A 24,865-nucleotide genomic window follows, 5' to 3' on the forward strand; every position below is an offset into this window, starting at 1 on the left:
GAACAGTGCAGGGGGTGAGGCTGTGGAGGTACTCACAGCGCAGGACATAGGAAGTTCTGTGGAGTTTCCCTCCCTGCCCTCTGTGGCTAAGCCGGTTATCACCGGGGCCGGGGAGGCCGGGAGGGATGTGAAAATAAACACCTGTGAGGAACACTGGGCACACTGCTGCGACAGGGGGGCAGTGTGCCCCAGCGCCCAAAAAGGACACCAAGGCCCCAAAATCTGTGGGTGCAGGGCGGGCAGCGATGCACAGAACAATGACCAAAATGCTGCAGTAGGGGGGCGGGGCGCTCCAGGAGACGACCTGCAGAAAGCCAGCACCAACCAAAGGAAAACGGGTGTGGTGCTGCAGGGAAAGGAGTCTCTGGGAGTGCTCCCCTCCCCCGGCCCAGCAGGTGTGAGTGCAGAGACATCAGACACAAGGGAAGAAGGAATGGATGTGACTGTGCAAGGTGCAGAGAACAGCGGAGAAAATGGTGGTAATGGGGTGACAAGTAAAGGGAATGGAAGTAGTGGTGCAGTGAATGGTGGGAGTAGTGGTGCAGCGAAGGGTGGGAGTAGTGGTGGAGTGAATGGTGGGAGTAGTGATGCAGCGAATGGTGGGAGCAGTTGTGCAGTAAATGATGGGAGCAGTGGTGCAGTGAATGATGGGAGTAGTGGTGCAGTGAATGTTGGGAGTAGTGGTGCAGCAAATGGTGGGAGCAGTAGTGGAGTGAATGATGGGAGTAGTGGTGCAGCAAATGGTGGGAGTAGTAGTGGTGTGGATGATGGGAGTAGTGGTGCAGCAAATGGTGGGAGTAGTAGTGGAGTGAATGATGGGAACAGCACTGGTGTTGGTGGGGGGGGAAGTAGGTGCTGGTCCCGCTGCCCCCCCCCCAGCATTGGCCGGGGCTTCAGCCCAAAGCTATTCAGGAGCTGTCAGTGCTGGGGGAAGTAGTGCGCCCTTGTCTGGTGGCCCTGGGGATGGTGATTTGCAACAGCAGCTCCTGGATGCCCTGAGGAGAGGGGAGAGCTCCATCACTGTAGAGGGGAGGGAGGTTGATCTGTCTTTCTGGATAGAGAGACATTGTCTTTGAGCCTTCCGAGATAGAGGGGCAGAGACTGTCTGGTCTCTGCCGACAACGGGGCAGAGGAGTAACCGTAGGAACGTGGCCCGTCTCCAGTGGGTGAGCAAAGATGCCTGTTCTGATAGGTCAAAGGTGGTTGAGCTCCTGCTGGGGATGGGCTTTGCGACATATGACATCTTTGCCTTGATCCATCCCTACGGGACCTCCTACTTCGATGTCAGCTTCGTGAGACCGGAGGGCCTTGAGCTTTTCTGGTCTCGCCATGAGCTGGCTTGGAGTCGCCCCGAATGGCATGGTCTCTTTCCCCTGGCAATAACCCGCCAAAATTCAGTCAGGAAAGTGACCGTTTTGACTAGTAACGAGTCGCTTTCCTGTATGGACATTACGACCTGGGTGGGTCGATACGGAGAGGTCACCGATATTCCCCAAAAGAATCTCGATGACCATGGTATCTGGTCAGGGGCCTGGACCTTCATGGTGAAATTGAAGGTTTCGGGAAACACTGTTACCCATATCCCCTCCTCAACCTTTTTGGGGAGGGATAGGATCTTTATTTTCTACCGGGGGAAGCCTAAGGTCTGTCACAGGTGCGGTAGCCCCACACACTTCAGTGCACAGTGTACCACCCAGAAATGCGCACTGTGTGGGGACCTTGGTCATCTTGCTGCTGCCTGTCGCAGGATTAGGTGTAACTTGTGTGGTGACCTCGGTCACCCGTTCGGTCGCTGTCCGCGTTCCTTCGCCAATGCGGTCCTGAAAGCGGCGAGTGCGGGACAGGCGAAAGCCGGGACTAATCTTGCCGGTGAAGGGACCAGCAGAGGCGGGGGAGGCAGGGAACTGGTGAGGAGCAAGTTGCCGCCATCCACCATCAGGCGGCAGGAGCAGCGCCGTGGGGACAGGGGGCAGGGAGTAATGTCCCTAAACTCTGACCCAGGTACTTCACTTGCAGCTGAGGATCCTAAAGACAGCAAACTGAGTGAGGAAGTCAAGAGTCTTGAAAGGGAAGAGCGAGAGAACGCCACGTCTTCCCAGGAACCCTCTTCTGGTGACAGTCTAGATGAGGGAGAGGGTGAGTGGTCACAGAAAAAGAAAAAGGGTAACGGTAAAACGGCCAGAGGTAGGAGGGGGACCAGGTCTCGAACTGCCTCTTTGGAGTGCGACCCCTCTGACTCTCTGGCCGTGATCCAGGCGCCATTGGAGGGTTCAGCAGCCCCCCCTCTGTTGGATCTCTCCAATCGGTTCGGGGCTCTCCAGGACCTCCCTCTGGAGGGGGGAAGTGGGGACCTGGGGCCGGAGGATGCGGACAAGGTGGTTGGGGCTCAGGAGATGGCTGGGTCTTCCTCTCGGGGGGCAAATACAAAGCCCTCTGGGGGGACGACTAACCCAGGACCACCAGACAAGGGCAAGAATGTATGTAAGGAGAGAATGGACGAGTCTGTTTGTCTTAAGCGCACTAAATACCCGTCATTATCGGAGGAAGAGGTTGGGACTGTCAGTGGTGGGAAGAAAAAGGCTATCTAATTCAATCAATCATGATGGCGGCACCCACCCCGTTGACGCTGGCAACTATTAACGTTTGCAGCATAAAGTCAGATGCGGCAAGGTACACGGCCTTTCATTTTCTCGGCCAACTTGACGCCGACATTTTGTTTTTGCAGGAGACCAGGTTGACCGATATATCAACCTTGCATAAAGCAAGGCGGGAGTGGAGGCATGGACCCTCCTACTGGTCTCTTGCGGCCGAGCCGTATAGCGGGGTGGCGGTCCTTTTTAAGACCGCAGCGGTTGAATGCAGACGAGTGATCGAATTAGAAATGGGGAGATGCTTGATCCTAGATGTCTCCATGGGGGGACAAGAGCTTCGGCTCATTAACATCTACGGTCCCCAGTCCAAGTGGGACCGCAAATGTCTCTTCCTGAAGATCAAACCTTTTTCATTTTCGAGTCGGCAGGTGATCTTCGGAGGGGATTTCAACAACGTCACGAGATCCTGTGATAGAGGAGGTTCGAGACCAGCTGGCTTATGACTGCGTCGCGTTAAACAGGATAGTGAGTGAGGCTCGCCTGGTGGATGTCCACATCCGGCACAACCCGGGCGACACGGGATTCACCTTTTTTAGAGGTAGTCAGTGCAGGTCTAGGCTAGACAGGTTTTATTTGAAGGAGGAGGTAGTCTCTTCACCGTTGTCGGTTGTGGAGGTGGAGTTCTCCGATCACTGTTTGATTATGTTTTCTCTGAACGTTACAGAGACTCCTCGGATGGGAAGAGGTTATTGGAAGCTGAATTCGTCACTCCTTGAGGAAGAAGCTGTAAGACGGTCTTTTGAGGAATTCCTTCAGAGCCAGGTACCATTGCTGGGCCTAAGTAACACTAAGTCGGAGTGGTGGGAGATGTTCAAACATCGGGTGGCGAGATTCTTCCGGCAGCTCTCGAACCTCAGAAGCCTGAACAGGGATCGCCTGTATCAGAGCCTGAGGAGGAAACTCGAGCATCTTGTCTCGACTGGAGGTAGCCGTGAGGAGATCTCCAGAGTGAAGTCCTTGCTGAAGAGGTGTCAGTACGATAGGCACGCATCTTTGGTTTTCGAGAGGGACTACGGGAAGTACTGCTCGCCCGACCCTTACAGAAACTGTAAGATGTCAGTGAATAGTAAGATAGTGACGGGGCTGGTGGACAGTACGGGGTCCCTGAGAAGGTCCAGATCAGGGATCTTGGAGGTCGTCAGTTCCTACTACGCGCACCTCTTGGGAAGGAGGGAGCTGGATCGTGATGGGATGTCGGTTTTCCTGGCTGAATCTGTTCCTGAGCCAGGGGCTGACCTCTCGCTGGGCGGTTTGGCAGAAGCGATCAAAGAAGAGGAAGTGAGACTGGCGATCGATGGGCTTAGGCTCAAAAAGTCGCCAGATCCGGATGGCTTAACATCCGAGTTCTTTAGGACCTTTAGGGACTCTTTGGTCCCCCTCTTGACTCAGGTGTTTAACGAGTGTCTCTCCTCGGGCACTCTGCCGAGATCATTAAGGAGTTCAGCTTTGATCATTTTGTCAAAGGGTAAGGATCCGTCACGCATTGAGAACTGGCGTCCCATAGCACTTCTCAATGTGGACAGGAAGATTTTGGCTAAGATACTTTTCAACAGGCTGGTGAAGTTTGCACCCCGGCTCCTTTCGGAGGTTCAGCACTGTTGCGTTCCTGGCCGTAGCACTTTTAGTGCTGTTCTAGGTGTCCGAGCGGCCGTGGAGCAAGGCAGGGTGGGCCTTTGGAAGGGGTTCTTGCTGACCCTGGATCAGGCAAAAGCCTTTGATCGGGTTAACCACGAGTACCTCTGGTCCACTCTTTTGAGGTATGGTCTGCCTGGAGGGTTTGTGGACTGGCTTAAGACCTTGTATGCAGGGGCTGAGACTTTCCCTCTGGTGAATGGGTGGATTGGACGACCTTTCGGGGTAGGATCCGGTGTCAGTCAGGGCTGTCCTCTTAGCCCTTTGCTTTACGCGTTTGCGAACCAATCCCTTCCTCAGAAGGATCGATTGTGGACCGTTGGCGGGGATGCGGATGGGCGGGGCGGCGCGGGAGGCTATCCTGAGGGTGGTGGCCTACGCGGCAGATGTCACCGTCTTTGTTTCTTCGCAAGAGGAGGCAGCGGCTTTGATGTCAGAAGTGGAGCGCTACTTGGAGGCATCCGGGTCCAAGGTCAACCAGGATAAGTGTGAGAGTCTCTGGCTGGGAGGCGGAGATCCCGGGTTTGAACTTCCGGACACCCTCCCCGAACCCCAAGAACATGCCAAAGTCCTGGGCATCGAATTCGGCCAGGGTGATTACCCCACGAAAAACTGGGAAGGCAGAATCAAAGGTATCGCCCAAAGAGTGGACCAATGGAGGGGTTGGTCTTTGACCCTGAGGGAAAGGGTTGGCCTGTGCAAAGCTTTCCTGCTCCCCTTGCTAATCTACCTGGGCAGCACCTGTGTCTTGCCAGAGCCTCTCTGGACACGGGTCTACAGTCTGTTCTTCCAGATGTTATGGGGGAACAGACTGAACCTAGTCAAGCGGGAGGTCACTTACCGCATGAGGAGACTAGGGGGTTTGAATATGGTGAACCCCGTGGTGTTCCTAGTGAACACCTTCTTGAAAGTGAACGTGGCAAACCTCTGGAAAGAGAGGGCTCCTCCGTGGGTATTCTCCTGCAAGGGATGGTTTCAGCCTTTCTTCCAGGAATGGGAGACAGGGGGAAGAGTGAAGGATCTCCGCACACCACACGGGCATCTCCCGGCTTACGTTACCCCGGTTCTGAAAATGATCCGCCGGTGGGGTCTGGGAATGTGGGAGGTGAGGTCCCTCCCGAGGAAACTCCTCAATATGAGGGTCTTGCTTTCTCATTTTCAGAGTCCATTGGTCCTCAAAGACTGCCCAAGTCGGGATCTGGAGGTTGGGTTGAGTTTGTTAAATTCTAGCAGGATCCCCAAGAAGTACTGGGACTTGACTTGGCGCGGCTTCCATGGTAAGCTGTATGTGAGGAACAATTTGAAGTACAGGAGCTCCGAGGACAGGAATTGCCCCCGTGAGGCTTGTGCTAACGTGCTGGAAAGCATGGAGCACTTCCTGCTTCATTGTCCCTTTAATACAGAGGTGTACAACAGGGTGGGGGCTTCCATTGGTTGGCCGCGGCTGGCTACTCTGTCCTACGCCGGGTGGGCCTATGGAGCGTTCGGAGACCTTGGGAGAAGGGACCGAGACACTTTATTCATAGTCAGCGCAGTGGTCAGGTATTTCACGTGGAACGCACGAGTTTTAGTTTCGACGCAGAGTAAAATCCTCCATGTAGATGAAGTCTGTAGGAACATCCTAGGTGACCTGGTGAAGGTATGTTCTCTGGAGTATGAAAGACTGGGTGCCCGGAGGGCGGCCCGTCTCTGGAGGGGCTTTTCCTTCAGGGTGCCTTAGTCCGGTAGGACTCCTATATCCTGGTGGTGGGCTGATGTCTTTCCACCCTAGATTTTTGTTTTGTATTTGTCTCCTGAATAGAAGGTTTGCTGGCATCGAACTTGAGCCTTGGATGGTGAGTGTGTAGGTTGTGTTCTATATATATTGTATATAATGTATAATAGGGGGTTTTAGTTAGGTTGGGTGGGGGATTTGGGGGAATTCTTCATCAGCGGTGATAAGAGGACTGATCTGGCCTGGTCCAGGCCCCGCCTGGGGAAAACTTTGGGGCCTGATCCTAGCTCGGAGTAATCCTGAACTTTGTGGCCAGAGCTGGATCAGGGGTGGTGGGATAGTTAGTGTAGGTCTGTGTTTTATGTATATATATTAAAAAATTATAAAAAAAAAAAAAAAAAAAAATTTGTTCATGTCACTATTGTATATATTGTTATTTTTGGTTTTCTGTGGTGTGAATGAGGTGCGGTAAGGGTGTGACTAAGGTCAGGCAGTGGGACCAGTAGGTTAGTGTTAGTTCCCGGTTGTATATACGTTATATTAGGTTTAGTGTTTTATTGTATATAATCTTGTATATAGGACGGTGTTTTATGTGTATATAGGACAGTGTGAGCGTTGTGTGGGATTGTATATAGTAGTATGAATGAAGCTGGGCCGGTGGTTTTATAGGTTTTATAATAGTTATTTCTTCTCTATGTATATATTCCTGGGGGGATTTTGTTCTTTCTCTGTAGGTCGGATCTTCTTTTTCTGTGATTTGTGTCGGGTTTTTGTCGTCTTGTTCTGCAGTTTTGTGCCCTGTAATGTATTATTGTTGTGTCCTGTAATGTTTTCTTCTATAAATAAAAAAGACATACAATCTATTACTCCCTGTTATCAGCCATTACTGGGGAGAGGTGACTGTAGGACAGGAGAGTACAATGTATTACTCCCTGTTATCAGCCATTACTGGGGAGAGGTGAATGTAGGACAGGTGAGTACAATCTATTACTCCCTGTTATCAGCCATTACTGAGGAGAGGAGACTGTAGGACAGGAGAGTACAATCTATTACTCACTGTTATCAGCCATTGTTAGCATTTAGCTATTATAAGCTTCTGGTCCTTTAAATCTGAAGCTACTTTGTACCCCTGGGACTCAGCGATACATTGTTATTCGCTCTGTGACCTCTGTGGCAGTATTACATTGTTACAATAGATGTCTTCTCTTCTGCCTTAGATCTGAACCCTTTCATGGTGTCTCTGCTGCGGTTGGATGTAGCAGAGCTGTGCGTGTCACCCCTGCCGTGGCTGTTATTAGTTAATTATTGCACTCTGCATGTACAGCAGTTAGATAATCTATAGCTGTGTAGTCCTAATGATGCAGATAAGGGGGGGGCCCGTCTCGTACACCACAGAGCCACCCCACATCACAAGAGACATGCCCAATGCCAGCGCTGCCTACTAAGCTGCTGGTGACCAGCTGTCATGGTGGATCAGCTGCAGCCTTTGTGCTGACTGGTGTTTAACCACATTGGCTGCATTAATCAACCCTCAGAAGCGCTCCATAATCTGTAGAAAGCAGATGACAGCCGCGCCCTGTGGAGTAAAGGGACGAGCTGCAAAGTCAGGACTGGTCATAGTGCAGATGTTAGGGGGTCCACACTTTCATGTTTCACAGTCGCCCACGAAGACCCTTCTCTACCAATGTTCTCAGGGCTAATACCCATGTGTAACTCCTCACATTAATGGCCTCCAGAGGCCTCTAAACCATTAGACCCATGAGACTAATGATCATGACACTACTGGGCAGGGGTGCAACAATTAACCTAGGGGCCTCACTCCACCAGGACCACCTCCAGCAGGCAGTTCAGGACACGAAAAACATATTACTTCTGCACAAGGTGATGTCACAGCACAGGGATAATGCACACAGGGCGATGTCACAGCACAGGGATGATGCACACAGGGCGATGTCACAGCACAGGGATGATGCACACAGGGCGATGTCACAGCACAGGGATGATGCACACAGGGCGATGTCACAGCACAGGGATGATGCACACAGGGCGATGTCACAGCACAGGGATGATGCACACAGGGCGATGTCACAGCACAGGGATGATGCACACAGGGCGATGTCACAGCACAGGGATGATGCACACAGGGTGATTTCACAGCACAGGGGTAATGGACACAGGGCGATGTCACAGCACAGGGATAATGCACACAGGGTGATGTCACAGCACAGGGATAATGTTCATAGTGATTATGCACACAGTGATGTCACAGCACAGGGATGATGCATACAGTGATGTCACAGCACAGGGATAATGTACATAGTGATGATGCATACAGTAATACCACAGTACAGGGATGATGTACACACAGGATGATGTCGCAACACAAGGATAATATACAACGCGATTATGCACACAGTGATGTCATAGCACAGGGATAATGTACACAGGGTGATGTCACAGCACAGGGATAATGTACACAGGGATAATGTACACAGGGATAATGTACACAGGGTGATGTCAGCACAGGGATAATGCACAAGGTGATGTCACAGCACAGGGATAATGCACAAGGTGATGTCACAGCATATGGATAATGAACACAGGGTGATGTCACAGCACAGGGATAATGTACAGTGATTATGCATACTGATGTCGCACACTGTGTGGTGTCACAGTACAGGGATGATGCACATGATGATGGCACATAATAGGGACAATGCACAAGGTGATGTCACAGCACAGAGATGATGCACAAAGTGATGTCATGGCACAGGAAGATTGTACACTGTGATGGCACAGTACAGTGATGATTCGCACAGTGGTGTCACAGCACTGGCATAATGCACATCAGCTGAGTCGGTATGGGCACCTTTAGATACTGCTATCCTGGTAGTTATTGTTGTGTTACTGGGCACATAGAAGAGAAAGGGAGCAGAGTAACAGAGAGGAGCTCAGTAACATGCATACTGCTATCAGCTCCTGGATGGCACAAGACCCCCTAGCCTGGTCCTGTACAGGGGATGTCCTGAATTAAAATCTTTACATCAATTATATAAATTAAAGGGTTGTTGTCAACATTAAAATGATCTTTCCACAGGATAGAGGGCCCATGTCTGACTACTTGGGCCCCCACTGATTCTGAGAACAGGGCACTAAAACTGTCATCATGGAGCAATGGTCGTGCATTTTGTCCACCACTCCATAACATTGGGGTAGTGGGTGGTCAGACCCCACCAATCCCTCACCTGTCCTGTGGTGTTTGACCATCTAAGCAAATTTTTACTAAACGTTTGACATCAAAGGAAGGGAAGAGCATGGAAAGAAGAGTCCGGTGGGCGGCTCCTTCCAGCTTAGTGTGATTCATAGACAAAGACCTGCCAATCAAGCAGAGTTGGGTGGGGACACATAGGATGGAGAGGCCCAGTGGACTTTATTTAATGCTTTCTGTAATGAGGTAGCCTATTGGGATTTCACACTGCCCCTGGGGGTTCCCCAAGAGATGTCTGCAAGGATTCTCCTTGAACCACCAGGGATGTAAATATAAATAATGTGGTATTAATTGGGCACTATGTGGAGGTATGTGGCCTGTGTCCAGCAGTTTTACATGGGCAGAGCATCAATATTAATTAGCATGGTATGGCGGTATTACGTGTATCCTCCTACTCCACCCGAGGCAGGAACACAGCTCCGTCCTTGTGCAGGTTTAACCCTGCAGATGCCAGTCCTCCCAACACAGCAGATATTCCATTCGCTGCTCCCCCCAACTTCTGCGAGAAGGTGTAGCCAGTGACTAGAAACAAACGCGGGATCACTGGATCACATCCGTCTGGAGCAGCAGGCACCAGGGGTGGCCATAAAGTCGAAAAATTCTAATCCGAGAAAGCATTAAACTGACACCTTCCTTGCGAGGGTTGTGCGCGCGCCGTGTGAAAGCTGACACTTCGGATTTGTGTGTTCGCTCGCCTTCCTTGCCAAATAAGGCTCCGCCGAGGATAGAAGGGGCGCCGTTTATGGCAGGTCATCATCATATCCGCCAGCTCATTAAAACTTGGAGATAAAAAAAATAAAATAAAAATATAAGAAAAAGTTCGGGAGAGGCGAGGAGTCATCAGAGGCTCGGGAGGGAGGAGAAATACAACGCGCCTTGAAAGGTGTTTGAGCAGCGAGCCTTGGGTCTGACAAACTGGATTCTTAGTATGCCTCTCCGTTCACTGTGGGCAAAAATAATTGGTCATCAGTGACTACTAATTCGGTTCAGTAGCCAGAGGCAATTTTTTTCTTGCGAGGAAATCAATGACAGCACTGAGGCCTTTCCAGCGCCATTCGGCTCATGGCGCGGCCCTTATTTAGCTCTTGATAAGCCGTCCGCTCCAGACAACTGTTTTGTTAAAATACCATTACAATATCTATATATGCGGACGGGGGAGGGGGCGGCGTGGTCGGATCTCCTGATTATGATGACACATGGGGTGGGGGTCACCTGACAGACCCTACAAAGTGACATAATTAAATGTGTCGAGTCCCAGTCAGGATTTTTCTTTTTTTTTTTTTTTTTTTTCTCTGGTACAAATTCCCAGTGCGTCCTCTTTCTAGTCTGATTACAGGGGTCCTTGTGACCCCCCCGGGCCAGATTCAAACTTTTTTTTTTTTTTTATATATAGAATTTCCTATTATATTTCTTGAAATGTTATTAACCTTGCATATTAAAAGAAAAAACCTTCCGTGCACCTCCATAGAAAGCCGGAAAAGATGCAGGTAGGACGGGCACCATATTTTGACTCCATAGTGCTGCCATGTGCACGGGACCAGACACATTAGACTTGTAAGTCGGCCTGATGGGGTGATTTTGGCAGGACCAGCTGATCTATCGGATGTATGAAATGTTGGCCTGTGTCGGGGGTAAAATATAAGATTTGGCGGTCTGAACTTCAACATGGCTGCTCCTTATTGATAGACCAGGCTTGGCTCTTACACACATGGGATGGGCACGTAGGAATCGCTGTTGGCCACAGCAGCTATTGTCACCTCACCATTACAGGTGAGCGGTGTCAATGACGTTCCTACCCCACTCACCTGCGGGGATGTGCGCTCACATTTTGGCAGGTGTATAGGGTCATAAAGCCATTGTCACCGCTCACCTCCGATGCAGACGTGAGAATATCTACCTAACACTCCTTTAGGTCTTCTTGGAAATTTCTGCATGTAAATATTGCAGTATTTTATAATCCCAGCAAAGTGGAGCAGCACTCACTTAACCCCTGCGTGCACCCTGAAGTAAAGGGCGCCGCAGTCAGGATGCGGATGTATGGAGCCGTGTTATACCGCCAGCATCTGCCTGTAACAGCAGCGACCGGAGCGAGCTCAGATCATTTAAGAGCCGCCATTGTCTGTGCTCCTGTGACATGATGGAAGCCGGAAACTTAGAAGAAAGGAAGGAAAAGAAAAGAATGGGAAATTTAGATGCAGAAACGCGGTGGATTTCAGTTTACAAATCTGCACGGTGTGAGCTAAGCCTTAAGTAGCCCACATAAAACTGCAGTAATAGCTCCATGCATCACAGAAAAAAAGGTTCTCGCCCGCAGAAAGTCCCAAGTAAATACGGGCCCGGTGCTACGGCACAGAGCCGGCACTAATGTGTAATTTGTACACTACAGCAGTCAGGAGGCTGATATACCACATCAGCACTGACCTGTAGGGGGCAGCATTACATCTACCTGCCCCCAAGATGTTCGGACAGACATCCAGATAAAAATGGATAAACTGACTGATAGCCTCTTAAAGTGAACCTGTCCACCATTCTCCCCCCTCCCATCATCCCAGGAACAATGGCGACACCTGTCCCTCCGCCCATCCGACGCCTGGGTGCTGTAGCTCAGCAGGACGTCCACACTACTGTTATTGCAGCTCAGGTAAAGACAGTCGTAACCACCTGTGCAGCCATGCGGCCCATCCTATAATTGTTCCCCCTTGGCTGGAGGATCTGTCGGATACAGCAAACCCCGAGCCAAGGAAAGCGAGTGCAGCTCATCCGTATTCACAGCCGCCGCTGCAGCTAATTAGTAAAGAGGCCACTGGGCTTTCATGGGACCGAGAATCGCTCAGAGGGTTTTTTTGTTAATTGTTCCTGCATAAAGAAGCCTAATGATGGTGGAGGAGACGACTTTACTTCTGAAGCTAAATCCTTACAGAAAGGTCACCAGCAATTTACCCAGACTTTCCCCACGCCGCCTCCAATTAGTGTTCTACCCAAATTAGTACAAGACATGGCGGCTGCTGGAGGAAGGGGTGAAAGTGTGCGGATCCCAGATCCCAGAGGTCCCTACATAAGATTCTACCCCAAAAAGACTACAGACACCGATAATCACCTGTTATATGACCAGAAACCAAAATCTAGTGAGTGCTGCTCTTGGGGTATAATACAGGTTGTAACTCAGGATCAGTAATGTAATGTATGTACACGGTGACTGCACCAGCAGAATAGTGAGTGCAGCTCTGGAGTATAATACAGGTTGTAACTCAGGATCAGTAATGTAATGTATGTACACGGTGACTGCACCAGCAGAATAGTGAGTGCAGCTCTGGAGTATAATACAGGTTGTAACTCAGGAGCAGTACAGGATCAGTAATGTAATGTATGTACACAGTGACTGCACCAGCAGAATAGTGAGTGCAGCTCTGGAGTATAATACAGGATGTAACTCAGCATCAGTACAAGATAAGTAATGTAATGTATGTACACAGTGACTCCACCAACAGAATAGTGAGTGCAGCTCTGGAGTATAATACAGGATGTAACTCAGGATCAGTACAGGATAAGTAATGTAATGTATGTACACAGTGACTGCACCTGCAGAATAGTGAGTGCAGCTCTGGAGTATAATACAGGATGTAACTCAGGATCACTAATGTAATGTATGTACACAGTGACTGCACCAGCAGGATAGTGAGTGCAGCTCTGGAGTATAATACAGGATGTAACTCAGGATCAATACAGGATAAGTAATGTAATGTATGTACACTGTCCTTTCTATATGTTATCTGGACATGAAAGCATATAGGAATGTGCAGTGACAGATGACGGGGGTATGGGTGGCGCCTCCTACCCTCTGTGGTTGGGGGTAAATTGGAGTTTGTTGCTCCTGATCTGAAATGCGATGAAGAAGAGGCGATGGTTCGGCATTTACCTGTACAACCCCCATCGGTGAGTTTACCCTTATGTGACGCCCTCCCTGGGAAATGGGGTTACTCGGAGCCGGGTCAGTGTAGGTGTTACGGGGGATGCAGTCGTGGCCTGGACCCGTTCCGTGCCCAGGGCAGTCACATAAAAAATATTGGGCTTTCAAGGATGAGTGGTATTTCGACTACGCCACATGCGGTTTCCGGTGATGGACACCAGTGCTGCTTCAGTCCACTGAGGCCGGTGTTAGGGGCAGCTAAGATGGGATGGCTCCCCACAGGCGGAGCAGGCCTCAGGGCAGTGTGAGGAGGAATGGTGGGTGCAGTGCCACGCAGGAAATAACAGGCTGAGGCGGTGTGTGAAGTCATCCGGGGCTTTACTCACTTTCAGATGAACTTTCAGCCGCAAAGCTTCTTTCTGCTACTCGCGGTGTACTGCAGCCACCAGGAAGGGGGTCCAGGACTTCCCAGGTAGATCAGGAGCACCTGTCGAGACCCCTCTGGTGTGTGTTCCTCTCCTTGGTAAGTTCTCCCACTACGTCTTCTCCTTACTGTATGTGTGGAAGGAACGTAGTGTAAGGCCGGGTCCCACTGGGTGTAAGAGATTCAGGTGGCGACTCCGCTCCGTCCGTATCCCCCTGGGATCCACTAAGCCTCCGGGCTTTTCTGACTGAGACGTGAAGTAACAAAGTCAGATATCGGGGGCCGGTCACCACTTTTGCAGCAGGAATCCCTCTGACTAGGCCAGAGTAAAGAATACAGGTGGCGACTGCGCTCTGTCCGTATCCCCCTGGGATCCTTTTGCCTGTGGAGCCTATCTCCTCTGCTCCCCTCCAGGCCTTCTTAGGACAGGACCCTGACCGGGTAGAGACACTGGTTAACTCTTACCCGCTCCTCATCTCAAGGCCAGAGAACGAGGACCGTGTATCTTCAGTCAGCTGCAGACTCTTGCTGGACCCTGGCAGAAGACCACAATCAAAGACCTTGAACTTAAGATGGCCGTAGATTAAATATGAATCAATAAGTGTTTCCTAAAAGTGTGTCCTCCACCCTCACCCACTACATGGTTCCCTCTATCTTTGGTTCCCCCCATCTCCTCTATCCCGGGACGGGGCAGCACCCTGGTGCATTTAGGCCCCCTACAGGACAGGAGTGGTGTAGTGTTGAGTGGTAAAGTGGGGTCCTGAGAAGTGCTCCATCCTTACCTGGAAGAGGAGATACCACACCTCAAACTGAGGTGCAGCACCCCTGTGGTGACTGAACCCTCAGGGGCGCCACACTTACATAACAATTGCTGTGATCAGGTCCGATCACGTGGAGAGATTACAGGTAACGATCACCCCTCTAAGCCTGGCACCAATTATCGCCTTCATATAGCGGAGACGCTTAGTGGGTACATGGCCGAAGCTCAGTGACTGCTTCTCTGGTGCGGCGCTCCACCTGCCGCATCCTCCTCCACCCGCGACATCCTCCTCCACGCGCCAGACCTTGTAAGGATCACACGTTACAGCGAGAATTCCAGGAAGCTGATTGGAGCTTTCCCCATGGGGGCCCAGGACGCTGGCACAGCCTCGTTAGTGCTGACCTTGGCATGGGTTCTGGTGGCTGATGGATAGGGTACCTGGCTGGACAAAGCCCTGGGGACCCCCGCAATGTATCCATTATTGTCCCATGACCCCTCCCTAGTAGTGAATGCCACAGGCATCAGGGAGAGTATAAATCTATGTCTGACGGTGCGGAGGGGGGGGGGGGGGGCGGCAAATGAAAAATGTCCTTTATATGACTGGTACAAGAAAGCGGCCTGAGCAAGAGGAGGAGGATGGGAAGGGAGAGGGGGTAGTATAGCCGCAACCAACCTGGATTAACCCCTGCCAGACTGAACATCGGATGGTCTAGAAATCCTGCTAATCCGGCAAGTGACAGATCGGTTCATGTAGGATTAGCAGGGATTGTCATGACCCACCAGGACTTCAATGGTGGATGAAAGGCTGGTGAACAGCCACAGAACTATCACGACTAGGAGAGAGCATCTACAAAATGGCAGGTGGTGAGAGAGAGGATCCGGATGCATAGAGCATCGCAGTTATGATAGACAGAGGGTCAGGACACGCAGACATCGCAGCTATGATAGAGAGAGGGTCAGGACACGCAGAGCATCACAGCTATGATAGACAGAGGGTCAGGACACGCAGACATCACAGCTATGATAGAGAGGGGGTAAGGGCACATAGACATCGCAGCTATAATAGAAAAGTGTCAGGAAACGCAAAGCATCGGAGCTATGATAGAAAGGAGTCAGGACACGCAGAGCATCACAGCTATGATAGAGGGGGTCAGGACACGCAGAGCATCACAGCTATGATAGACAGAGGGTCAGGACACGCAGACATCACAGCTATGATAGAGGGTCAGGACACACAGACATTGCAGCTATGACAGAAAGAGGGTCAGGACACGCAGAGCATCGCAGCTATGATAGAGGGTCAGGACATGCAGACATTGCAGCTATGATAGAGGGTCAGGACACGCAGAGCATCGCAGCTATGATAGAAAGGTGTCAGGACACGCAGAGCATCGCAGCTATGATAGAAAGGTGTCAGGACACGCAGACATCGCAGCTATGATAGAGAGAGGGTCAGGACACACAGACATCGCAGCTATGATAGAGGGTCAGGACGCGCAGAGCATCACAGCTATAATAGATAGATGTCAGGACATGCAGAGCATCGCAGCTATGATAGATAGGGGCCAAGACACACAGATCATCACAGCTATGATAGAGGGGGTCAGGACAGGCAGAGCATCACAGCTATAAAAGAAAGGGGTCAGGATACACAGAGCATCACAGCTATGATCGAAAAGTGTCAGGACCCCAAGAGCATCGCAGCTATAATAGAAAGGGGTCAGGACACGCAGAGCATCACAGCTATGATAGAAAGGGGTCAGGACCCCCAGAGCATCGCAGCTATAATAGAAAGGGGTCAGGACCCGCAGAGCATTGCAGCTATGATAGAAAGGGGTCAGGACATGTAGACATCGCAGCTATGATAGCTAGGAGTCAGGACATGCAGTGCATCACAGCTATGATAGAAAGGGGTGAGTATACACAGAGCATCGCAGCTATGATCGAAAGATGTCAGGACCCGCAGAGCATCACAGCTATGATAGAAAGGGGCCAGGACACGCAGACATCACACCTATGTTAGAAAGGGGTCAGGACATGTAGAGCATCGCAGCTATGATAGAGAGGTGACAGGACACCCAGAGTATCGCAGCTATAATAGAAAGGGGTCAGGACGCGCAGAGCATTGCAGCTCTGATAGAAAGGGGTCAAGACACAAAGACATCGCAGCTATGATAAAGAGGGGTCAGGACACGCAGAGCATCACAGCTATGATAGATTTGGGTCAGGTTACGCAGAGCATCGCAGCTATTATAGAAAGGGGCCAAGACATGCAGATCATTCACAGCTATGATAGAAAGGAATCAGGATGCGCAGAGCATTGCAGCTATGATAGAAAGGGGTTAGAACACACAGAACATCGCAGCTGCGGGAGTGGCCCCAGGCCGGTCATAGTGCTCCGGCTGGCCCCTGTTCATGGCTTGAAGTGCCTACATTTGGCTCATGACCATGAGAACAGGACGATGGAGCGATGTGTGATACTGCCCTAAGGGCTGCTGTATCTAAGCCTGTGTGATACCCTACACAGATTATACTGTGGGTGTATTGTGTATTCTCTGTGTGGATATTGTCAGCGGATTATCTGAATATGATTACAGTAATGTATCAGGTCTGATCCGCTGTAAACTAAAATAACCACATAAATGAATATAAAGCTGGATAATTCGGGGACAGATCACTGGGTGTATCCACACACTGATTACCACAGCCTCCTCTAATGATCAGACCCACTGTACCACAACCACAAACTAAAGGGGGCTCCGCAGCTGGAGGACAAGGGGCCTCTATATCCGGGAACCAGGAATTATATCAAGGATCATTTACAGAGAATGCATCACCGAATCCTAATATATGATATCGTCTGATGATCGCCTGTATATAATCCTGTCCTGTGTGATACTGTCTGCTGAGCCATGTATCTAATCCTATCCTGTGTGATACTGCCTGCTGAGCCGTGTACCTAATCCTATCCTGTGTGATACTGTCTGCTGAGCCATGTATCTAATCCTATCCTGTGTGATACTGTCTGTTGAGCCATGTATCTAATCCTATCCTGTGTGATACTGTCAGCTGAGCCATGTATCTAATCCTATCCTGTGTGATACTGTCTGCTGAGCCGTGTATCTAATCCTATCCTGTGTGATACTGTCTGGTGAGCTGTGTATCTAATCCTATCCTGTGTGATACTGTCTGCTGAGCTGTGTATCTAATCCTATCCTGTGTGATACTGTCTGGTGAGCTGTGTATCTAATCCTATCCTGTGTGATACTGTCTGCTGAGCTGTGTATCTAATCCTATCCTGTGTGATACTGCCTGCTGAGCCGTGTATCTAATCCTATCCTGTGTGATACTGTCTGCTGAGCTGTGTATCTAATCCTATCCTGTGTGATACTGTCTGGTGAGCTGTGTATCTAATCCTATCCCGTGTGATACTGTCTGCTGAGCCGTGTATCTAATCCTATCCTGTGTGATACTGTCTGGTGAGCTGTGTATCTAATCCTATCCTGTGTGATACAGTCTGCTGAGCTATGTATCTAATCCTATCCTGTGTGATACTGTCTGCTGAGCCGTGTATCTAATCCTATCCTGTGTGATACTGTCTGCTGAGCTGTGTATCTAATCCTGTCCTGTGTGATACTGTCTGCTGAGCCATGTATCTAATCCTATCCTGTGTGATACTGTCTGCTGAGCCGTGTATCTAATCCTATCCTGTGTGATACTGTCTGGTGAGCTGTGTATCTAATCCTATCCTGTGTGATACTGTCTGGTGAGCTGTGTATCTAATCCTATCCTGTGTGATACTGTCTGCTGAGCCGTGTATCTAATCCTATCCTGTGTGATACAGTCTGCTGAGCTATGTATCTAATCCTATCCGGTGTGATACTGTCTGCTGAGCCGTGTATCTAATCCTATCCTGTGTGATACTGTCTGGTGAGCTGTGTATCTAATCCTATCCTGTGTGATACTGTCTGGTGAGCTGTGTATCTAATCCTATCCTGTGTGATACTGTCTGCTGAGCTGTGTATCTAATCCTATCCTGTGTGATACAGTCTGCTGAGCTATGTATCTAATCCTATCCGGTGTGATACTGTCTGCTGAGCTGTGTATCTAATCCTATCCTGTGTGATACTGTCTGCTGAGCCGTGTATCTAATCCTATCCTGTGTGATACTGTCTGCTGAGCTGTGTATCTAATCCTATCCTGTGTGATACTGTCTGCTGAGCCGTGTATCTAATCCTATCCTGTGTGATACTATCTGCTGAGCTGTGTATCTAATCCTATCCTGTGTGATACTGTCTGCTGAGCCGTGTATCTAATCCTATCCTGTGTGATACTGTCTGCTGAGCTGTGTATCTAATCCGATTTTATGTGATACTGTCTGCTGAGCCGTGTATCTAATCCTATCCTGTGTGATACTGGCTGCTGAGCTGTGTATCTAATCCTATCCTGTGTGATACCGTCTGCTGAGCTGTGTATCTAATCCTATCCTGTGTGATACTGTCTGCTGAGCCGTGTATCTAATCCTATCCTGTGGGATACTGTCTGCTGAGCCATGTATTTAATCCTATCCTGTGTGATACCGTCTGCTGAGCCGTGTATCTAATCCTATCCTGTGTGATACTGTCTGCTGAGCTGTGTATCTAATCCTATCCTGTGTGATACTGTCTGCTGAGCCGTGTATCTAATCCTATCCTGTGTGATACTATCTGCTGAGCTGTGTATCTAATCCTATCCTGTGTGATACTGTCTGCTGAGCCGTGTATCTAATCCTATCCTGTGTGATACTGTCTGCTGAGCTGTGTATCTAATCCGATTTTATGTGATACTGTCTGCTGAGCCGTGTATCTAATCCTATCCTGTGTGACACTGTCTGCTGAGCTGTGTATCTAATCCTATCCTGTGTGATACTGGCTGCTGAGCCGTGTATCTAATCCTATCCTGTGTGATACTGCCTGCTGAGCTGTGTATCTAATCCTATCCTGTGTGACACTGTCTGCTGAGCCGTGTATCTAATCCTATCCTGTGTGATACTGCCTGCTGAGCTGTGTATCTAATCCTATCCTGTGTGATACTGGCTGCTGAGCAGTGTATCTAATCCTATCCTGTGTGACACGGTCTGCTGAGCAGTGTATCTAATCCTATCCTGTGTGACACTGTCTGCTGAGCTGTGTATCTAATCCGATCTTATGTGATACTGTCTGCTGAGCTGTGTATCTAACCCTATTCTGAGTGACATTGTCTGCTGAGCTGTGTATCTAATCCTATCCTGTGTGATACTGTCTGCTGAGCTGTGTATCTAATCCTATCCTGTGTGATACTGTCTGCTGAGCTGTGTATCTAATCCTATCCTGTGTGGTACTGTGCTGAGCCGTGTATCTAATCCTATCCTGTGTGATACTGTCTGCTGAGCTGTGTATCTAATCTTATCCTGTGTGATACTGTCTGCTGAGCTGTGTATCTAATCCTATCCTGTGTGACACTGTCTGCTGAGCTGTGTATCTAATCTTATCCTGTGTGATACTGTGCTGAGCCGTGTATCTAATCCTATCCTGTGTGATACTGTCTGCTGAGCCGTGTATCTAATCCTATCCTGTGTGATACTGTCTGCTGAGCCGTGTATCTAAGCCTATCCTGTGTGATACCATTCTTGGTGCCGTCACACAGTTCAAGGTAAGAATAGATGGAGCACGCTGCAGGATACATCTCTCGGCTCGGATACGTCCGTCAGTCAGGATTCTACGTCTCGCCGTTTTTTCGCAGGATTGACGGCTTCAGATATTTCTGACATGTGAGGACGCAGGATCCTGAGTGACAGCTCCGCAGGATCGTTAACGCTTTCACCCGCACTGGCGACAGATTAACGAGACCCTAAAATAAGTGCAGGCAACAGAAGAAGCCTCTGGATAACCAAGAACTACAAATCCCAGCAGACCCACCCTCTAGGTTTAGGCATTTTTATGACTCTCCTCTACATTACAGGATTATTTCTCACTAGTCCTTCGTGGGCAGGAAACAGCTGAAGTACAAGCCCCTTATCAACCACCGAAATATATAGGATCTATTATTCTTGATGCTCATAAGACCCTAATATAAGACGTGACGCACTGAAGGAGGGTGGGGGCGGTTTACTACTCACAGCTGAAGGATTATCATAGTGTAGCAGTGGAAGCTAAACACAGCAGACGCACAAATCTCTCCTGTCCCGCAGCCACCACTAGGGCGAGCTCACAGAAGACAGATTTACCTCCCCTCCTCCACTACAGTCTGCGTGCTGTAAGCGCCCCCTGGTGGTGACATTTTATGAAATTGATCTAAGCATGACTCTAGGCCTGGAAACAATGTAAGAAAAATTACTACAAGAGGCATACTTGGGAAGAATGAAAAAGTCTTGTCTCATCCTTGCACAAAAAATATGGCTGCCCCCAATCATTTTTTTTGACAAAAATAGAAAGAAAGGTTGAGCACGGACCTGAATCTCATGGGTAGGATCAATATAGCAAGGGTTACAATGCAGCAAGGGTTACAGTGCAGCAAGGGTTACAGTGCAGCAAGGGTTACAGTGCAGCAAGGGTTACAGTGCAGCAGGAGTTACAGTGCAGCAGGAGTTACAGTGGAGCAAGGGTTACAGTGGAGCAGGAGTTACAGTGCAGCAAGGGTTACAGTGCAGCAGGAGTTACAGTGGAGCAAGGGTTACAGTGCAGCAAGGGTTACAGTGCAGCAGAGGTTACAGTGCAGCAGGAGTTACAGTGCAGCAGGAGTTACAGTGCAGCAGGAGTTACAGTGCAGCAGGAGTTACAGTGGAGCAAGGGTTACAGTGCAGCAGGAGTTACAGTGCAGCAGAGGTTACAGTGCAGCAGGAGTTACAGTGCAGCAGGAGTTACAGTGCAGCAGGAGTTACAGTGGAGCAAGGGTTACAGTGCAGCAGAGGTTACAGTGCAGCAAGGGCTACAGTGCAGCAAGGGCTACAGTGCAGCAAGGGCTACAGTGCAGCAAGGGCTACAGTGCAGCAAGGGCTACAGTGCAGCAAGGGCTACAGTGCAGCAAAAGTTACAGTGCAACAAAAGTTACAATGCAGCATCTCCGAGCACACGCCGCAGTACAGTGCACAGGGACCAGAGATTATTTAGTGTGGTCATATTTGGAGAGCCCGGCTGGTCCCATTCCCACAGCTATTTTGGTGGCAAGAATTGTTGTCGTGCCACCCTCTCCATAACAAAGACGAATGAAGGGGCAAACAAGACCTGGTTGCTCCTATTCTGCGTTGCTAGACTCTAGATGGTCCCCCCCAGCATCTTGCTCCTTGCACCGATTCGATCCCCAGCTGTGGGGAGCTCACCACAAACTGGGTGGGTAATGGGGTACTATGAATGGGGCGCTATCCCCATTACCTCTCCAAACCACCAGGTGCTGAACGCCTCTAATCCGCGGCCGCAGTCTCCTTCCACGATGTAACCTCCATTTACGGTGGAATAAAGCAGAATTGATGCTGATTGGTGGCCGCTTGGGGGACACTTTGGATCCATAAAAGGCCTCTTTGCGGGCACTTTGCAGCGCAGCGCTGTCATACGGCAGCGGCTCCGGGCTGATCATGATAAAGCTTTATGGCCGGGCTGTTTGCATCTAAGCACCGAGTAATGGAACGGATTCATTTGGCTGCAATTAATGTTAATGTCAGCTATGAAAATCGTCATTAAATACCATTTTAAAATCCATTCAATTTGCATCTGCGGAGCCCCATTTACTCTACACAAACACCCGTATCAGCTCAGACTCCCCCGGATGGTTAACCCTCTGCTACCTTGAGGAGTCGTCCGAACACAGTTAAAAAAAAAAACATTGCTGCCAGCTTCCAGAAATAGCACCACCCCTATGCTCAGGTTGCATCTGGTATTGCAGAGCAGTTCAGTGCACAACCTGCAAACATAGGTGGTGCAGATTTCTAGAAGTAAGCAGCCATGTTTTCCTAATCCTGTCAGTGCTAGTGATTCTCAATAGTTATAAGATGTTTTTTTTTTTTTAGTTATATCAGTATCTAAAAAAGTGACAAGACTAACTGCCAGAACACGTGACTGCAATACATTGCCCTCCCCATGGGTCTAATGACCTGGCCCAAGTCACTATAGGCTTAGATGACGATTGTGGATCAGTCCATTACAAGTGCAGGGGTAAGCAGCCTTAATATAGACATAGTTTAGTAGGATATGTTTTGGGGACAGATGTAATTGGCGGTGGCGCAGCATGGCGGTGTCCTCACCTCTCACCGTTCCCACCTGGACGCAATGTTGTTCCAACTCCGGTAAATTGTTACTATGGTCAATTTACGCCTCTAAGTGTCCTCTCCAGCTCCCTCCTCCTCCACCGAATTACAGGCCACCTTCATGGGCTCTTATCTAAAGTGCAGGGCAAGAGCTGAAGTGCAGCTCAGGTGGGTGCCAACACCTCGGATCGGACAGATTAACCGCTGGGGGGCCAGGATGAGATTCAGAGGATCCGCGGGAGTGAAGCACTTTGCTGGATGGACCCCGGTGGCTGCGGTTTTACACCGAAGCTTTTAAAATGCCACAAACCCATGGGATGTAATAGGGTCGGCGGGAGATGAGGTGCACGCCATTTCTATCCCCGTAATGAGGAATAACAAGTCGGGGTGGACACCACTTCCTATGGAGAACGCCGGAGTCGCTCTCACTGAAGAAACTTTACAAACTTCCATTTACAGAGACCTGATCTCTCTGTACCGTCCACGCTATCAAAAAAAAAGAAGAGCACTTCTTTAAATAATACCCAATGGCCACCATTACTGGGGTAGTCACCCAGCTTACCACAAGCCCAGAATATACGGTTACCTATACAATATGGCGGCATGTATTTTCCAGATGGATCTGACGTTCACCTTGTGGAGATGCCGTAGGCCATGTCCTGCGGGAGGCGCAGGCTGCGCGGTTTCACACGTCCTTCATTGATGGGGCACCAGATGTTGTGGGTGTTGCGGAAAGCTTGATGTTCGGCTGCCGTCACCAGCCCGGACTTCACTGCTTCCCGGTTTAGGGCGATAAAGTTACTCTCCAGCTTCCTCTGATGAGCCTTCGACTCCACTGACTGCCAGTGTCCGATGGCTGATCATGGAGAAGAAAGGGAGCATAATCAGAGGCGGCATTAAGTGTGTACCATATGTGGCGGCATTAATTGTGTATTATATGTGGCGGCATTAATTGTGCATTATATGTGGCGGCATTAATTGTGCATTATATGTGGCGGCATTAATTGTGCATTATATGTGGCGGCATTAATTGTGCATTATATGTGGCAGCATTAACTGTGCATTATAAGTGGTGGCATTAATTGTGCATTATGTGTAACATGTGGCGGAATTAACCTTGTGACATGTGGTAGCACTAAACATGTACTATATGTGATGGCATTAATCTTGTGACATGTAGCAGCTTTAAACATGTATTACGTGTGGTGGCATTAATCGTGTATTATATGTGACATAGGAGAACAATAAGTGCATTCGTTTTCTGAATTGTAATTGTAAATATGGCTGCCTTTTTTCTGCAATATATTTTTTGCTATGTGATATGCAGCAGCATTAATTGTGTATTATATGTGACATTTGGCGGCATTGATCATGTATTATACGTGACATGTGGAGACATTAAACGTTTATTATTTTATGTGACATGTGGCAGAAGTAATCGTGCATTATATATGACAGCATTAGTTGTGGATTAAACGTGAGATGTGGCAGCATTGATAGTGTATTATACGTAACATGCGGCGGCATTCATTTTGTATTATATATGATATGTGAGGAAATAAAGTGCATCAGTTTTCTGACCTGTGTTGGTAAATATGGCTGTCTTTTTTTCTGCTATGTGTTTTGCTATATTATATATGGTGGCATTAATCGTGTACTGGATGTGAGGTATGGTGGCATTAATTGTACTATATATAAATCATGCTATAGTATTATATGTGACATATGTACCAGAGACTCCATAATAAAGAGTCTGATGGAATGTGGGACCTGAGTATCTAAGAAGGTCCCGCACCATCTATAGCACCGGATTACAGACAGCCCTGCTCTCTATGGCACTGGATCACAGCTTTAAAGAACCAGATCGAATATGGAGATAAATCCAGAAACAGGACATCCCCAGGTCACTGTGTCTATGATGGCGACTGTGTTTGATATCTACCGCAGAGGGAGAGACATCTATAATATAACTGGGGATGCGTGTCTCTGTCTGAAGCCTTTATAGACTGCGCATGCGCGACGCGCAGTCTGGCTCCAGACAGAAGCACGCATCCAGCTGTTACAGGTAAGAGGAGTGTATGGTGCTGGAGATCACGGTATGCGTAGACACTGAACACATACCGCGATCTCCGGCGCCATACTTACATATTTACCTGACCGGGAGGAGCGTTGCTGCGGCACCTCTCTTCGCCGGAGACCGGGGCAGGAGTGAGGCGTCGGATCGGCGCATGCGCATAGCGCTATACGGCGCC

At 49.4% G+C, this 24,865-nt stretch overlaps 1 protein-coding gene across 1 annotated transcript in view; it reads right to left on the reverse strand.

Moving 5' to 3' along the window:
- The window catches only part of CFAP77 (cilia and flagella associated protein 77), a 149,834-nt gene that overhangs the window by 39,684 nt on the left and 85,285 nt on the right, over positions 1-24,865 (reverse strand). The window contains exon 3 of the mRNA XM_073637853.1: positions 23,247-23,469. Coding sequence (XP_073493954.1) covers positions 23,247-23,469 — 223 coding nt within the window. The remainder of the gene's footprint in view (positions 1-23,246; positions 23,470-24,865) is intronic.

This window comes from Phyllobates terribilis, unplaced genomic scaffold (assembly GCF_046119375.1).
Source record: "Phyllobates terribilis strain yellow unplaced genomic scaffold, ASM4611937v1 Scaffold_7__3_contigs__length_470593459, whole genome shotgun sequence".
NCBI lineage: Eukaryota > Metazoa > Chordata > Amphibia > Anura > Dendrobatidae > Phyllobates > Phyllobates terribilis.